General features: G+C 40.5%; 1 protein-coding gene across 2 annotated transcripts; it reads right to left on the bottom strand.

Moving 5' to 3' along the window:
- Nucleotides 1-2517: 2517 nt before the first annotated feature.
- Nucleotides 2518-18243, bottom strand: edem3 (ER degradation enhancer, mannosidase alpha-like 3). Of its 2 annotated transcripts, XM_023274199.3 has the most exons (21): nt 16908-18243; nt 16767-16812; nt 16270-16370; nt 14892-14931; nt 14475-14587; nt 14170-14323; nt 13050-13184; nt 11268-11373; nt 10892-10989; nt 10162-10287; nt 9988-10071; nt 9670-9753; nt 9183-9307; nt 8052-8223; nt 7817-7971; nt 7558-7702; nt 6897-7088; nt 6501-6666; nt 5354-5539; nt 4911-4958; nt 2518-3814 (listed from the first exon to the last, which is right to left on the bottom strand). In XM_023274199.3, the coding sequence occupies exons 1-21, from the start codon at nt 16994-16996 to the stop codon at nt 3447-3449; spliced, it is 2733 nt and encodes a 910-aa protein (XP_023129967.1). In that variant the 5' UTR covers nt 16997-18243; the 3' UTR covers nt 2518-3446. The 2 variants fall into 2 exon arrangements, with proteins under 2 accessions (XP_023129967.1, XP_023129968.1); XM_023274200.3 differs by lacking the exon at nt 4911-4958 and having other exon boundaries at nt 16908-18237.
- Nucleotides 18244-18460: the final 217 nt, after the last annotated feature.

Genomic DNA, 18460 nt, shown 5'->3' with positions numbered 1-18460 from the left:
GCTTCAGTTACAGGTCCTTGAAGCCCTTTGGCGCTGGAATATTGGGCCTTCATAGGTTCATAAGTACACAAGAGTGATACATAAACTCTCAAAAATCAGGGTGGAAAAACACATTCGAGCTTGAAATCAGTTTTACATCCACACCGGGTGTCACAATTTAAAGTCAAAAGCTCATTTTCATTCAGCAGAAAGGCATTATTTAAGTGCAGATCATTTATTATTTAGCACATTTGACCAACTTTGAGCATCGATTTCCTTGGATACATCAAAGTTTCAGTGACAAAACTGCACCAGATTAAAGTCTGTGATATGGAATAAGAACAAGTAGAAGTAACCTGGATGTGTTATCTGTGTTCTGTTAATTCAATGGAGAAAACTTTTTAAAAAGTGCATTTTGGGTGAGATATCAGGTTGGTTGCAGGCCATTAATACATTTTTGTTTTCTAGCATTTTTATCCCTCATGAAATGACATGTACAGGAAGCAAGTTATTTTTTTTTAAAAGAGAAAACATTTGAGTTCTGTAAAAAACTACACTCAAATTCAATTTTACATTCACTCTAGGTGTCATTAAAAAGCCAAAATCTAATTTTTGTTCAGCACAATTATTATTATTTTTTATATATAACCAGCTTTGCGTCTAAATATCCTGGGAAACATCACAGTTTCAATAGCAAAACTACACCAGATTAATGTCTGTGATAAAGAATAATGTAAACTGGATTTGCTGTCTGTTTTCTGACAATTCACTGAGAAAATATTTTAAAAGCCCATTTTGAGTAAAGTTAGTAGTATACAAGAGAGCATGACTGATTTTATTTATAAATGTTTCAATTTATTTAGATATTGTGTTTATTGCTCTATGAATTTTTATATTTTCTTTTTTTTCCGCTTTCATAATTTTGACTCATCCTGCCTCTGGTGTTACCTAATTGCATTTATTTATGACAACAATTCCTCAGTTCGTCTGTTTTATTGAGTTCTTCATTAAGAACATGATGCCTGTGGGGGGTACTGTTTGTATCGTTTCTACTGTTTTAATCGGCTTTTTATTCATTTCATCTGTGCAGCAGTTTGTGGTACATTTTGCTTAAAAATGCTACACAAATAAAGTCTGATTCAGAGGGAAATCTGTGTGCCGGATGTGACTCAGAAAATGGTATTATGACCTTGGAAAGTTTACCCAAAATGCACTTTTTAAAATTTTCTTTGGTGAATTATCAGAAAACACTCCCAGAACTCCAATGCTTGTTTCTATGACTCAGTCTCACAAAAGGATGCTAAAAGTTGGTTATTGAAAAGAAAGAAGTGTTGAATAAAAAGAGATTTCAGCTGGAGACAACTGGAGTGGAGGTAAAATGATTTTTTGTGTGATTTTCAGCCCTGAAATTTTTTATTTATGAAGGTATGAGGGCTCAGAAATGCTGGAAAAAAACCTGCAGATTTAAAAAGTGACCCATCACTGTGCACTCAAAAAGTAGGCCTGTATCTCTTAAAAATCTAAACATTTTGTGGTATTATATTTAGTGCTGTGGAACATCTGAAGATTATCTATTAACAATAATATAAAATATATTCTTATTATATTCCATTCCCACCTGAAATCCTCAAGTCAATGTAAATTTATTTTAGCCCAATTTCATTAAGCAACCTCAACTTTAGTTTCAACTCAACTAACAGAAATGTGAGTTGAATTTACACACAAAATTAAGCTGATGCAACGTTATTATTTCAACCCAACCCATCAAAATGTTAACTGAAAATGCAAAAAGTTGACCGAAATCAGTAAATTGGTGAATTAGTTGAATCACTTTGAGTGTACTTAAAATCCACATTTATCTCATATGCATGTATACTTATAATGTACTTATTTTGAAAGTTACTATACAGACAGTATTAAACAGTATGCAGTATTAGTTCCATCTCCAATAGCTGCTACTAAAATGTTCTTTACGTGTTTGTTCTACCCAACAAAAATAGTTTTGTTGGAAGTCTTTTGAACTTTAAGTAACAAGTAAATGCAAGAGTTTTATTTGCAACAGCATATTTCTACTAGATATTCTTGAACCGCTGTTTTAATCACTTTGACAGTAATGTTAGGGTGCATACTGAGAATTTCCCAATTACAGATCTGTCATGTTGACTCAAATGATTTGATGTGGGTGTCCGCCCACTGGTTTTTTAGAATAGTCTGTCGGAAAAGAACCAATTTCGAAATCTTCGCCTTCCACTCAAATATTCGACTTTGTTCGCAGAATCAACATGTGTTTACCATTTCTTCAAGAAATTCACAGACATGACATGTGTTGAATTATCTATTAAAGCGACTTCTTTTTTTTTCTAATCAGCACAAAAAGGTTGAACACTGAAGGCCTGCAGAAAAACAGGAAACTCATTTTGGATTCAACCAACGCTTAAATATCCTCGTGTAAATCTGCTGTATTTATGCATTCTCCTACATTTTACATCCATTTTTGGTATTGCAACATTTAAATTTAACTCAAAGAATTAAGGCAGGTTCCCAGTTTTCCCTCTAAATTTTTTATTTAATTTCATTCTTTCAATTTATTGGCTTATTTCTGCTCCTTTCAGTCAGTCAGCAGCTCCATGACAGATCATATATAGCGCCCTCTTGTGGCAGCCTGTGGGTGTGATCCACCCCATCACTGCTGAGGGTGTGTCTGCTCCACCCAGTGTGGTCCAGAGGCTGTTGTTTGTGGGGGCAACCAGAACCTGAGCGAACAGCGCTATATTATCTGAGTCAATATATCTCGACAAATACATATTTACATCGACACACAACTTCATATATCCTGCAGAGAGATTCAGTTTGGTGTGGAGTTTGTCTGCAGTAAAGCCATAAGAACAGCCTGCAGCTTTATTCATCATTAGTTCCCCCCATTAATGAAGTCCTTAATTCTCATCAATGTGTACACATGATTAGGCCCAAGACCAGCAAAAACAGTATCATCACAAATAATCATCACATTTAAACAAAGCTGAATTGGTCGATGGATTAATTGGTGAGAAAGTAGTTGTTGGACCAGCATTCAATTGAGCAAAAGTAGTCAGAAATGCATAGAGCGAACAGTGTGAGAAGTAATTTGGACTAAAAAGTGAGGTGCAGTTACAGACAGTCTGGGCCATGCCATTCATTAGGGTTTGTTATGACACATAAACAGAAAAATGTATGAGAACATGAGGTAAGAACCCTGGTCTCTCACCCATCATCTACCTAAAAAGGACTCCCTTGTGGTCCAGAGATACAGTATGTGGGCTGCCTTGGCACATGATACCATTCACAGAGGGCAAGAGGAGAAACCGTCATGAGAGACATCTTCCCAGCTTCCTTTGAGTCCATCAGATTGAGGCTGGCGACATGTGAAGATTCCCTCCCTCCAGGTTCAGGATCGAACCAGTCACAGGGCACGAGGTGCCTGACTACTGTCAGAGCTCATCCTTCTCCATCTGCTGGAACGCCTCCAAGTCTTCCCGCCAATCAGCCAGCAGTTCATCCACCGACTGGCTGCTTGAGTCTATGTCGGCCTCAGGCTCCTCTCTCTTCTCTGAGTCTCTGTCCTCTTTAAGTGCCTCAGACTCAGCAGGACTAACGTCTTCTTTTAGTGGGCTACCTTCCTCTGCAGGACTAGTGTCTTCATCTACAGGACTGACTTCTTCCTCTGAAGGACTCACTTCCTCAGGAGCAGATTTATCTGAGGCCACCGTGCTCATCTGTGATTGGCCGACTGGTTCAAACGAGGTGGGTGTTGTTGCCTCAGTTAAGCAGTTCTCCTCTGCTTCTTGCACATCCACACCTGAAAAGGAGGCAGGGGTGTGAGAACTGCTCTACACAAGAAGATGTACAAGGAACACACGCTGCTCTTTTTGTCCTCTTCTGTCAGTAATCCATACATGCCTCCCGGTAACCCATTCTTGCTCAAAAATAGAACAGTTTTCGTCGAGAGGCTGTCAACTATAACAGCATGATGCTGATTGTGAGTCATGTTACCCGCAGGATAAAACCTCTCTCACATAGCTGCACAACCAAACTGAGAATAAGGAATCTGGCAAAAAGTTCTGCTGTGAATTTTGCACAAATCTGGTTAGATGTGGTGCATTTGATGTGTTATTGTTTCTAAAAAATGCAGCTGCTTCTTTAAACGTGTTATTATACATCTGAGGGAACACTTCCATAGTTGTTAAAATGCCAGCAGCAACCTGTAACTACAAGGCTTCGATTCAGGTAGAGATGGGCACTGACTATCTGGGGATTATGGTGTCATGGTCGCTTTGTGGTTACAGGAACTGGCCGTTAATCAATAGATCTGTGCTCCAGTGTCTGTTTTTGGAAAAGGAGTGCAGAGCAGATGCTTAAAAGCTCTGATTTGTAACAGCTGTTCTGCAGCTGTACTGCACCTACGGCCAGGCTACGTCTCTAAACAACAGTTACTGTTTAAGCTTCTTAGTATAAATAATGAAAGCTTGTAATCACTGGTGCTTGAATAAAATCTTGACAGAGAGAGAAAAACTCAAATTACGAGTTTAACTTTTTTTCAAGAAACCATGTAAATGCACTGTTAGACGGCTGTGGTCTAGTCCTGCTACACTGTCTAGCCTTGCCCCAGTGACAAATGACATAAAGAGCTGTCATGCCTCAATCTCTTGGGGGTAGCAAATGACACTATACTGTGACTGCACTAAGCTTTTCTATCAAACTGCAACAGAATTTTATGGCTAGAAGGCAGACTGCGAGAGAGAGAGAGAAAGAGAGAAAGAGAAAGAGAGAGAGAGAGAGAGAGAGAGAGAGAGATACAAGCATTACCATAAGGAGGGAAAACAGGGATTAAGGCGAAGGAAAGAGATGAAAAATGTGGGTATAACAGACAAAGAAAGAAGGAAGAGGATACTTACTGCCCTCAATCAGGCTTCCAGGAAGAGGTTTACCTTTGAATATGGCTGCTGCTCATCCAAAGGCGAGAGGGTAATGGAGACAAGAAAAAAGGAAGAGAAACCAAGAAAGAGAGGAGAGAAAGGTAACGTTACAGGGAATAGAGGGATTTGGCAAATGAGGAAAAAGAGGAGAAAGAATGAGGATGCAAAATTGATAAGGCTGTAAACCTCCATCATGCCCCATTATACCCACAGCTGGTGGGTGGTTTCAGAATGAGTCACAAGCTCTGAGACTTCAAATAATGCCTGAATCCCTACACCTCATCTTTATTTTATGGAGCCGAGCACGAAATGAGGCTCGGTCAGCGGAGAGATATAAGTTCAGCAATGTGATCGATCTCATGAGCAGAGATAAGTGAAACAAAGGAAAGGGAGGGTGGGCGTTTGAGGGGGTAATGTCACACCTCTGTCTCTGGCTTTGTCGCTCAGCAGCACCTCCACCTCTCTGTACTCCTTCAGCGCCTCCAGTAGGATGTTTCCCTCCTTGTGGAATAAAAAGAGGAGAGGCAAGGTGACGTCATCCGTGTTGCGTCCGTCGCCGGCCATCTGAAACAGGGGAGCCGTGTCGCTGCTGCTGCCCTCGTTATCATCTGGAAGGGAGCAAAAGCACAGGAGTGATGAACTGTAGTCAGTTCTGCTTTTAGATTAGTCTTATTTGTCTTTCAGCCTCCACGATGGCATTATGTTTTCGGCTTTTCATGTCGTATCCGTTGAACACCTGGAGAGAATTTCGTCAATTTTTTTCACAAACGTTCACTCAAACAGAAGGCTGCACTGATTTCATTTTGGTGGTAAAAGGGTCAAAGGTGAGGCGACCTCTTGCACATCTCCTTCCTGGGAGTGTAATCAATCAGGGAGCATCTTGAGGGAATTTCATTACATTTGGCACAAACAACCGCTTTGACTCAAGGATGAACTGATTAGATTTCAACAGTCAAAGGTCACAGTGACCTCACAAAACACGGCGTCATTCAAAAATTCAAAGACTAATTATGACAGAATTCCACACAAACGTCCAATAGGATAAAATGATGAAGCGGTGACATTTCATGTTCCAAAGGTCAAAGATCAAGTCTGGAGAGACATGGATATAAACTGCAACTAAACTGGTTGACAGAGGCATACAAGGGCAAAGAGGTAATTCTTGTTATTTTATTAGGATAAAATGAATAGCTTTTTTGTTTTATTTATTACAGTGAAATGAATATCTTTTTGGTTTTGGACACCTCTGAAGAAATGAAGCTGGGAAGAAGCATTTTCAACAATAAAGATAGAAAAGTAATTAAAACCAAAGACCATATATATCGGCTTCTCTACCATTTTCTGCACTGGACTCTGTAACTTTAATGGGAAAAGCGATGCATATATGAAGAATATCCCGTACCTATGATTACTATCAGTCTCACAAAAGTTCTGCTTCATTATTCCGTCTTCATATAGCGGGAAGGATCATATTGGACTTGCTGTCTTCAAGATAATCCAGTTATCAAACACTAATCTTGTAACTGAGTAGTCATCTTCCGTCTTGTGTCATCTGCTGCATGAACTCACCAATAACTATGCCTCCAATGGCGCCAGCTTTCTGGATGTGTCGAGCTTTCTCTGCGAACATACACTGACCCCTCTGGAGCAGAGCGATGTGACCCTGGATGTACTCCGCGTTGGTGATCTCGGTACAGCCGCTGTAGGGTTCGGCCACGGTGACAAAGCCTCGTACCTGTGCACAGGAGGAAAAAGTGTACAGTAGTGCTGCCTAATCCCAGATGTTCTGTGTTAAACCCAACGCTCATATTTCCATCTGTCCTTCAGAAAATATTCCTGGAGAGGAAGCGCCCTCTCAAAAACACAAGGCAAAACTGAGTGTCTCCCTCAGGAAAAACAAACAGGAGCGCAGTTAAGGGCCCATTTCTGACCTGGAAGTTTGGCAAACCTACAAAACCCACTCACCCCTGTGGAACTTTTGGATAGATCTGTGCCAAACTGTGCCGGGCCGGCGGTGAGCACCACCCTGCCAAAGAATGGATGCGAGACGATCTGAATGGCTCTGGGAGGCAGCTGCTCTTTCTGCTGCTGGCTCGACAGCTCCATCATCTCCTGCATGAATCGCACGCCATCCTCTGCTGCTACCGCACTCACCGCCTAGATGTCGGTGTAGCAGTGTGGGAGAGAGCATTTCAAATAAGTGGAAAGACACCAAAAAGAACATATAGTTGGGATAAAAATATATAAGCCAGTATGCCAAAAACCAAGGCACCCTCATCACAGTATGTTCTTCTGCTTGTTTTACATTTAAATGATGAATAAATAGTACAGATGCACAATCCTGATGCACACTGTAAATAAGTACTGCTTTTCCTGCTTTCTGAAAAATAAATATCCTCCATTTTAAGAGGCGGTTTTCACTCATTAGTTCCAGAAGTATCATTATACAGAAGAGACTGCTTTGTAATGACTGCTAGTAAAAAGTAATGTGCTGCATCACCCGCTACCTTGTTATTCCCAAAGTAGCACACAATCAAGAAAGTGAGCTACTTCAGTTAAGGATTGTTTTTTTTTTTTAATGACAATCTCCGGCTTGGTTGTGCATCTCTGCTGCTAAATTGTGTACCTGAGTAGCATGCTGAACCAGCTGCACCCTGCCGTCTTTCAGGTGGATGAGACTGACTCCCATCCTCCTGAGCAGCTCCAGATGTTCAGGGTTGTTTGCCATGAAGTCCTGAGCCCTCAGGGGAGGACGGCCCATACCAGGTTCCCTGAAAGGAGGTAACAGAGAAGAAAAACGAAGAATTAAAATAACGTGAAATACAATAGTTACTAAAAACATAACTAGGAAGGTCTTCACGTGTTAAACCTGTATGGATACATACCTGTAAGGAGCAGGACGTGGGCAGCTCTTGTCTACAGCACTTCGGATTGGTTCTCTCAGGTTCCGAGGGAAGGCGGGATCAGGAAACAGCAGGCGAGTGTTAGGACACGTCCAATCAAAGTTAGAGTCATCCAGCTCCTCTTCTGACAGAAGTACCTGGAGAAACAACAGGTTTGAGTCCCTGAGACACAGGAATGCTTTCATAACTTCTAATTAAAGTGAAACCTCATCATTACCGTTCTGTTTGAGGGAATGGATGAGGAGTGAGGGGCAGTGGACAGGGACAGAGGCAGCAGGTGAGCCTCGGTTGTGAAGACGTAGTCCTCCACGTCAAACGGTAGGTCGTCCGCCTCAGCAAACAGCAGGAACAGGTATTTAAACATCTCAGCAAGGAAGAATGAGTCCATTCTGGGAAAAAGAGAAGATGTGGCAGATATTTTATTCGTGATGAAAACTTGGTTGTGTTCCAGTATTGATACTACCATACTATATCATTTGCAGGAAAAATATTACAATGTTCCAATACGTATTATGTCAAAATATCCTACTACATCTGGTCATACTCTGAAGTATGCAAGCTTTTATGGCCATTCTGACCCACAATGCTCTACGCAGGTACAACCCATACATCATGTGAGAGTCGCAGAGACAGATGACAGTTCATTTCACACTACAGAGTCCAATAGTCAGAGTATAAAACACGTTATCATGATGAAGTAGGAAGTCCAAATTAGATGCATACTGCATGGAACAGTATGTACTTTTTAAGGGCAGCTGTAGTACATTTTCAGAGTAAAAAGTATGGAATTTTGAACAGAACCCAGGTGCAGTAAATTTAATACTTGAGTTTCTTTCTTTTTTATGTATTTTTCAGATGTTTTTGCCTACATTTGAAAGGGACAGCTAAAGAGAGGCAGGAAAGCTGCAGGGGGAGAGAGAGAGAGGGATATGTAGCAGCGCCTCAGGCTGGAACTGAGCCTGAGGCGCTGCATTAAGGACTCAGCTTTAGTACACACCATTCCACTTCATTCTTAACAGTAAATTCATTGTTCATCTTTTAACATTCCTGCTTTGTCATCTTTACTCGTAACTCTAAAACGTCCTGTTGCAGTATGTAGCTTTGTGATAATTCCTGCATTTAAAGAAAATGTTTTGTCTCATTTACAGTCTACACAAGTCATATATGATTTGCACTCCTATGTCACACCCAAAAATCTCTTTTCTAGAAAATTCTAACTATTTAGGATTCTTTGTCCTTGCTGTACACAGCATTACTGTTACAGCATTATCTTGTGGTATGTAAAACATGTCTAAATGATACAAATACTGCAATTAATCGTATAAATACTGAGTCTTTATATACTGACCGGTCCTCGTGGCTTCCTGTGCGTACGTCCTTCATCGCAGCGAAGCCGCACGGAACACGAGCAAAGCGATTGAGGTTGTCCAGGATGGTTCGACCTGCCTCCAGGTAGTAAGGGTCCCCTGTGGCCTGTGAGAAGGAGAGAACAGAAGTGTCATTATAACAAAAGGACAGAACATGAACTATGAATAGGGCTCGACTGATGGTCAGGTTAGACAAGAGAGATGATGCTCCTTCAAATGTTTAAAAAAAAAAAAATCAAACTAATAATCATGAACTCTCATTTTTGATCTGAATGCTGGAGGCTGCTTAAGTATTTCAGAAATGGACACAAGGTTTTAGTGCATTTTAGTCAAATGTCAGACACTCTTGATCAAACTGCAAAGTAAAAATATTTAACTTTTACTGCTGCATGATAGTAGACATTTACCTCTAGACTATGGCAGGGAAAAGAGATTGCCTGCATTATGTCAGACTACTTGATAAATTACCTTGTAAAGGAAGTATGTGCTCTCTGCAAACTCAGGCCTCAGGGGATGTTGGGCCCAGTGTACCCTGAAATCAGTAGTGAAGGCCTGGGGAAGGACAGAGAAGGACAAAGGGGTCAGCGCACCCTCTCCAAGTTTTACAGTTACAATGGAGAGATGAAGGTAAAATGCAGCCAGCGTGGATCAACTGTGAGTTTGTGAATTTACAAACAGTTCTGGTTGGCAACACAAGCAACATGGGGTTATGTGAGTCAATGGTCAAATGGCACTGAGTCATTTTTTTGTGCCACAAACACAGTTGGACACAGTGAGACAGATTACCTCGGGGAGGAAGTTGTGTTTTTTGGTCACTTGATACAGCATCTCATGAGTCTCGATGGCAGGACGGATGTCTCCCTTCAACACCTGGGACATGCACATGATATACAAAATTACTGAAATGGCAAAAAGTCGATAAAGATGGTGAACTGCTCAATTTGCATGATCTAATCTGACCTGCAGTCCAGGGAAAAAGGCCAGCAGAGAGTCCATCCAGGTTCGAGCGGGAAGCAGAGGTTTGTGGATGTGGACATCCAACAACAGAGGGGGCTGGCTAATGTACTTCATTATGGATGCATAGTGCTAAATGGGGCATACAAAGTGGACATATTGAGGATACAACTGTCTTAAGGTACGAGTAGTAGAAATAGAGCAAGCAAAGACTCAATTTTAAACACAATGGGACTTATAGGAGCATGATAATTTAAAAAAAAGCTTCTAAAAATGTGACTTCAAACCTTGAAAAGTATAAATGACATAGTAGGTAACAAATGTCTGCATTATTTCTTAAGAGATTAACACTGGAACAGAGTAATATGGTGTGGCATGATTTAATTAAACAACCACAACGTTACTAAAATGCATTTTTCCAGTTTGCTAAATCTTGAAATCCCTCGGAAATTGTTCTTACTTTGGCATAAAATTGTACGTTCATGTACAATCCTTATGCTAAGAAGTGGGGGCTTTTAAAACAGGTTAAGAAAAAGTATTGAGCTGAGAAGAGCATAATATTAACACTTGCCTCTTTTCTGAAGCATTGAACTGAAGTGCACAAACTATAAATATATTCTAGCATATCTCTGCTTTATGCAGTAGACACTGTTGTGACAAATGCTATTAAGCAGACAGAGAGGCATCAAATTATTCTGGCAAATGTGTGTGTATGCATGCATGTGTGTGTCCTCACAATATTGAACCGCTGCAGAAAGAGGTCGTCTCCCAAGAGGATGTAGGCCTTTAGCAGGTATTCATAGTACGAGTCAATTCCTGCTCCTACTCCACTGTCTGGAAACAAACACAATAATCCATCACTTTATAAGACAGGAAAAAACAGAAGACAAACAAGTTTTCTGTTGGTATTTATGCCGCCCCTGTACAAACATACAAACACAGACTGTCGCTCAAACAGAAAGACTGTGTCCCTATACTTACAATTTCTTCAACCCATGTCACTCTTTCTTTCACAAATATTTTCCCAGTTTCATCCCCTGATCTGCAGTTCTTATCTCCTGTCACTCAGTCATAACAATATCCCACCAGGGACTCTGCCTCTTCCCCCTCACCTCTTCTGACCCACTCTCCAGAGTGGATGTTGATCGTAGTCCCCACCAGATTGCTGTTCCTCTGTCTCTTCTCCCACAGAAAGTCCAGAGCTCTCCGGGCATGGGCCTGTGCGTGTGTGAGGAAGGGTGCAGTATTGATTAACAAAGTAAAAATCAATCCGCAGTAGCTCTCCGCTGTTTGAATGATTACGGTGATTGACTCTGTGCTTGTTCAGCAGTCTGCTGCTGCCAGGAAATGAACCAGTACCAGGCTAAAGTAAAAAACAAAAAAAATTCTTAATATAATTTCCAAATCCTTCAATATATTTACTTCAGTAAAACAGCGCATATTGCCTTTACATAGCAGCCAGGTTGATCAACAAGCAGAAAAGATGTTCCTTTACTTTGCCAGGAGTGGGCTTTTTTGACAGAATATATTTTGGCAAGGAAAAAGTGCAGAAATACATGATAAATAAAGGCTGTCAGAGGTCCATTTAACCGCTTCGGTGTGAGGATCCTGGTATTATTCATAATATCTCACTGTCACAGCTTACTGGGACTCTTAAATAGAATAAAATCCCATTTTAGATGATTAGTAAAATCTGTCCGACATCTTTTACGAGTAGGACCAGTCACAATGTCTGCTGCGATAAAAGTCGCTTTTAAATTCAAAAATAACTGCAGCTGCAACTAACAAAGACCTCAAAAGAGGACACAGGTGTACCACAAAAACCGCAAGGAACCCTAATTTAATAAAGATATTCCAGGTGGTTATCAAAGACATGACGGTAAGCAGCAGCTTTGACTTTTGCATCAACTGCTTTTAATCTGGAGGTCCCTCAGACTCAGTTTCTCCACCAAAGCTAATCCCTTCATTTTCTAAATCAAAAAGTTTACAAAAATTTACAAAGTTTACAAAAGGATCTGCACCAAAGTTGAATGGGTTCCTCCTATATCTATGCTCCATCTTTGAACCAAGTTACATGAAATTCTGTTTGGTAGTTTTGGCGTAATCTTGCTAACAAAAAGGCAGACAAACAGCAGTGATCACTGACTTCCATCTCGACTCTCAGCTCAGCAGAGGAATTAAAAAGGAATGAAAGAGGTTTATTTTTCTTCTGAAGATGGGTGCCTGAGCATTTATAAACCAATTAACCCTAAACAATACACAAATACACTATTAAAATAAGATAATACAGAGAAAGTTAAGATGATTGGCACAAACAACAGTAACAACTGGATTATGTATATGATCTCTAAACCTGTGTCCACAAGATCTGAATGTTGCTGTGGAACTCTTGCAATCAGTGAACCCAATTCTATTAATAATTTTCACAGTGTAAAGTATTAAAAGTAAAACAAGTGAAAAATTTAATCAGCTCTCACTGAATACATGATAGATACAGTATTCACACATTATGAGAGAACAGGCCGGTTTCATAAAACCAAGAATCTGCAACTTGATCTCAAAGGAAATCTGAGCCACTTGTGTGGCTTTTCAGTGCTGACGTGTTCAAAATATCTGAAGGCTTTCTGACTGTTCAGCAACTCTTTGACGGTGGTAAAATAAATATGTCAAGTGTCGGAAAACTTGCAAGATACCTGCAGATACTTAGGAGTAATTAATTTTTTTGTTTTAGAATTAGGTGATGTCAAAAAACTTTAGCCTATTTGAGTTAAAAGATGGAATTAATCCTTATAATTGTTGGAAGTATAACAGATAATCAAAATATAATTCTCTCGTAGCTAAAATGCTTTACTGAACGTTAAACTAGGTGTGATTATACGACGGCACTGTGTTACCTCAAACACAGGGTCCCCAGTGAAGCGACTTAAGGCTGCAAACTCCAGGATGATGGTTCCAGCACAGGCTGTGCAGGTGTCCGTCTCCGTGCCCGTCCTCGTCTCAGGACCCCTGACACCATATTTCAAGTTCACCTGTCGATCAGAGAAAAATCGGTTGCAAGTGTCACATTATATTCGTGAGAGATTGCGTGTGGGGACAATTCAACCATGAAAATGTCTGCGTCTGAAAGTGGTGACAGCTGGGAGCAGAGCAGTGAAGCAGAAAATGGAAATATGTAGTCGTGATCTGAGATAATGCCTTGAGCAAATGTAGATATCAGTTTGTCATATATTGCAACTGCGGAAGCATGGAAATACGCACCAACAGTTATTTTGTAGCACGCATATGATTAAACGTATTAAATATAGATTATGTTTGAAAAACTGTTCTGTTTAAGGGTTAAAGTCAAAATTTTTCATTATACAGACTTATACAATACAATACATCACAAATGATGCCAGTCTGCCAACGTTTCTGATAAATTATTAAAATATGTAGAGGAATGGTATGATGGATTTACATACATATCCATGTGTAAATTCATCATGCCCCACCTGTACACATGAGAAGTGTAGACAATCTTTATTGTATCGATATTTTCAGACTTAATGTACTTTTGCATTTCTTGTCCAGCTTCTTTCATGCCTCATTTCTATCTAGCTACTGCAGCATGTAGGTTTATGTTTACATAATGTACAACAGTTCTGGGTGTCAGTTATTATTCTGCATTCATGACAATAGCATTTTATGCAACGTTACCCATTAAAATGAAACTAAATCTGCATATACTAGACCATACAGTCATGAAAGTTAAAAAACTGTGGGATTGGGCTCCCAGATAGCTCAACTGGTTGAGCGGGCAACCCATGAACTGGGGCTATAGTTCCCAACGCAGCCGCCTGGGTTTGATTTCCGCTCACGGCCCTTTACTATCCCATTGTTCACCCCACTTTCCTGTCTGCCTCTTCACTGACCTATCAAATGAAGCCAAAACGGCCAAAAAAAAACTTTAAAAAAACTGTGGGATTAAAAAGGTACGTTACAGTATGTATTTCTGCTTGTGTGAGTCTGTCTCACCCTGGGATAAGGCAGGCCACTGCTGGTGTTGAAGGCTGGCAGCAGTCGGACTCCCAGGTCTTTGGCCATGTGCAGGAGCTCGTCCTGGTACCACTGCATGTGTTGACCTCCCTCCTTCAGCATCATGGCCATGGAGTGACCTCCCAGCAGACCTCTGACAAAAAAACACCATTAAACAATCAAGTCTCTTGTCCATTTCAGCTGCTCTGTTTACTGTTTGTCCGTGAAAGAGTTGTACTTTAAGTGCGTGACAGTGCTTGAGAAATTTATTCTTAACAGTAACTGTGTTGACAAGCCAATCTCACCCAAGGACTCGGATGTTGGTTTCGAAGACCGACACTACGATGTCATTGTCCAGCCTCACATCTGACAGGACTCTCCTCACTGCAGCCTCAAACTCGGTCGTCTTATTTAAAAGCTGCCAGGGAGGAACGGTGCATAACTGTAAAATCTGCTTTCATTACACACAGTTTTACAGCTTAAAAAATTGAAGAAAAATGCTCTCATAAATATTTCAGAAATGACCTTGTTCATTTTTCACTAATAACATTGACATTTTTCCCAACATTCTACAATATGAATGACTCACACAGTCATAAAATGTCATTATTATGCAGAAAATCGTGGATCATTTACTTGTGCAGGGTGTGTAATGCATTCACGCTATTCTGTTATTACTGTAAGACAACTAAATGTCAAAAATAGACAGAACTGATACTCACCACCAAAGTATCCAGGGTGTCTATGAGGGTGAGAGAAAACCTAGCAGAGAGACAATAACTGTTTACCAGGATGTTGGTTGCCACAACATTAATATTCACACTGACGATTCCAATTTGGCAAGAAAAATAAAGAATGAAAGTTAATGCTCAGATTCTATTCAGCAGCACCATCAAGGCAGGGACTAAATCAGAAATGTATAACCTCAAAAAAAACAGTAAGAATCAGTCTTATGTCCAAATAACATTTGGAGAAACTAATTTCCGCCTGGGGCTGCACAGTGGTGTAGTGGTTAGCACTTTCGCCTTGCAGCGAGAAGATCCCTGGTTCACGTCCCGGCTTTCCCGGGATCTTTCTGCATGGAGTTTGCATGTTCTCCCTGTGCATGCGTGGGTTTTCTCCGGGTACTCCGGCTTCCTCCCACAGTCCAAAAATATGCTGAGGTTAATTGATCATTCTAAATTGCCCGTAGGTGTGAATGTGAGAGTGATTGTTTGTCTCTGTATGTAGCCCTGTGACAGACTGGTGACCTGTCTAGGGTGTCCCCTGCCTTCACCTGAGTCAGCTGGGATAGACTCCAGCCCCCCCCGCGACCCTAGTGAGGATTAAGCGGTGTATAGATAATGGATGGATGGATGGAATTTCCGCCTTCATCTCATGGGCAGCCTGGACCTCTCGGCCTGTATTCCCAAAAAGACTCTTAGAAAACTCTGACTCACTGCTGCCAGAGTTCTAAAAGGAATCAAGAGAATTGAACAAAATACCGCAGTTTAAAAATTTTAAAATGCTACTGCTGGTTTGTAAAGCACTCAGTAATTTTAGGCAAACAGATACAGTAGGATCCAAAACTGTGTGAAGCTGCACACAAAAGGAACCATTTTCCTCTTTAGTTCAAATACAGCCCTACTTTCACAACTAAATTAACGCTTTTGTGCTTTTAATTTACTCTTTTATTTTCTGCAGTTAGTTCCTTTGCTGTATTTGAGGCATCTTACAACCTACTACTGCACTGTAACTGCACTAGAATTGCACTTTCTTCTCCACCGTCATACATGACTCTTATTTTCATTTAATCATTTTCTTTTATCTCATGTTATTCTGTCTCTTGTAAAGCTATTCTAATGCTTTTCTTAGTGTACATTAAGCACTTGTAAATCGCTTCTGTGCCACAGATAAAGCTGCCTCACCTTGTACTTCTAAAAGATTGTGTTAAAATGATTTGAAAGAGCGATGCTTAAGTAGCAGTTATTATCATTGTTTAGATATAGTAATCTGACATGTGCGAGGAGCTGGTGTCATAATGTGTGTGTAAGTAATCTATGTTATGATTTCTCCATTTCTATGTTAGATGTCAAGGAACAAAGGCAGTCTGATACTCACTTGCCAAGTGCATCATCTATGTCTCCTCGACTGGGCTCAAGCCCTCGTACTCGTCCTCTGCAAGTTAGAGGCATCAGCTCATCCGCTGGGTATGCATGGTCCTGGGGAATACACAAACACACTATTGAGACCCTGTTTTCAATTTGTATCTGTTCCATAAGAGGCTGGCTGAGTTGGATTAAACCTCTGTAATCTTAAAATGACTAAATGTAAGTTAACCAAACTTGAAGGAAGTAGCAAAAAGCCAGTTGGGGTGTTGATTTTTAAAAATCAAACCAGCGACAAGCAACATTTTAAAAAACACACCTCCCAAACAATTAAAAAAATATATAGCTATTACTCCATAATAAACAAGAAAAATATCACATACTTCTAAACTATTCTCTCCACAAATAATGTGAGCAGTGATGAGCAGCCCTTTTTCTGAATACTAAAAAAGCAGCTAAGTTCAATTATTATTTTCTCACATTTTAAACATCTGCAAAGTTATAACTTACCATATAATTCTGATATGCATGATCAAACATCTCAACCACTTGGTTCCTTTGAGAAAAGCACACAATAGACAGAAACCGTTTTTTTCTGATGAGAAAATATTTCTCTTATATGATATTCTGAGTGTTTTTCCTCCAACTCACCTCAATCTGTGCTTCTCCTCCCTTGTCATAGGCTGTGCGAGGCTGCATAGTGCTCCGAACAGCGTTAATAAGAACAGTACAGGCGCCATTGTGGTATGTGGGCACGATCAGGGCAATATGCGTACAACTACACTCCAGCTCACAGTCAGTAACTGGGCAAATATTTAGTCATTACAACTGCCTTAATCAAACAGCTTACTCTAATAAACACAATGAAGCAGCATAAAATTATACCTTCCCTTTAACTGCAAACTGTAACATCATGTTTAGTCTTTTTTTTCTTTTCTTGTCCTACGACGTACCACCTAATCGAGACTAAATCCTAGTTTGCTGCTCAGTTTTGGCCGCTTACACTCCATCTGTGTCTCACGAAAACAGAGCACCCGCAGCCAAAGACAGTTTGTAGGAATGTTGTCATTTCAAGTAACCAGACATCCAAGTGTACCTGACAGAGACGTAGCAGGAAGCATTTGCTCCACGTCCTGTCGCACCTGTTTACTTTTCCCAGCTGTCACCTGCACACATGACACTGACACGTTGACAAGCAAAAGACTTACATTTAAGTCTATTTAGATGCAAATCCGCTGAGCCAAATGAATCCAAGGATCAATAAATGAAAGCTACAATGCTGTTTAAAGGGAAAACTTCTACTCTTTTTAGTTATGAACCCTCACTGCCATCTTGAAGACACCTTGTTCACCAAAAATCAAGCAAGTTAAGAGTTCTTGTAGCATTAGTGTTTAAAATCCCTCTTCTCAAATCGTTCACTTTCTCCAAACAGCAAATTAAAGCAAACCAGCAGCTCCTGAAAGCTCCCTTTTCACACCAGCTCCTGTTATCACTCCAGTGCGTTGACTGCAAACCCTTTTTTAAAACATGTGAGTTAATTATTTCCTCCTCTTGACAGCTCTCCTTCGTCAGCCGAGCACTTGTCAGGGTTTAATTAGCCTGTTAGCTAGCTGTGCTAACTAGCCGGCCCGGTGACACCAGGCGAAGCGGGAATACAAGACAAATCGAGGAAAATCGTCTCCATCGTTGAAGAGCGGGCCTGACTGGGCTTTTTACCTGTCCGTTTGGGCTAAAAGTGCACAATGTCGCCGTGTTTTTGTTGTTTAGCTAAGCTAGCTGCCTTCAAAACCACAAGCCGTAGCGATGAAAAACGTCAACAACGTCCGCTTCCTGGTGTTTGGGATATTTCCCCCGCTTAGTGCCTGCCAGGAAGCCTTTTCTCACAGGCTGATAGACAAATCTAATCTACTTAATATCCATTTTAATTCGTCTTTAACACTTACATTAAAATATTTAGAAGAAAAACAAGTATAACAAGCCGCTTAATTTATATAAAGTCTTAAGGTTTACCTGAAAGTCAAAGCTCAGGAAATATAAAGTGACTTAAAACCCATCCGGCAACTTGGTTCATGTGTTGCCTTTAGGTGCTGCTTGGAAAAGCTCGGAAATTACAGTCTTTCTTGGGCCCCCCCCTAACCAGCTGTACAGTTAGATGCAACAGAACTTCACTCCGGATCAAATTAGACAAAATTTTGAAAATGTGT

This window comes from Amphiprion ocellaris, chromosome 2, assembly GCF_022539595.1.
Source record: "Amphiprion ocellaris isolate individual 3 ecotype Okinawa chromosome 2, ASM2253959v1, whole genome shotgun sequence".
NCBI classification, from domain to species: Eukaryota; Metazoa; Chordata; class Actinopteri; family Pomacentridae; genus Amphiprion; species Amphiprion ocellaris.
This window is presented reverse-complemented; position numbering and strand designations above follow the sequence as displayed.

Excerpts from the sequence above, each read along its gene's own strand:
- edem3 (XM_023274199.3), bottom strand. The coding sequence starts at position 16,996 with ATGGCGCCTGTACTGTTCTTATTAACGCTGTTCGGAGCACTATGCAGC. Across the intron at positions 13,185-14,169 it reads GTGGCCTGCCTTATCCCAGG|GTGAACTTGAAATATGGTGT; the intron begins GTGAGACAGACT and ends TCTGATCGACAG. Across the intron at positions 10,072-10,161 it reads CCTTTTTCCCTGGACTGCAG|GTGTTGAAGGGAGACATCCG; the intron begins GTCAGATTAGAT and ends TGCATGTCCCAG.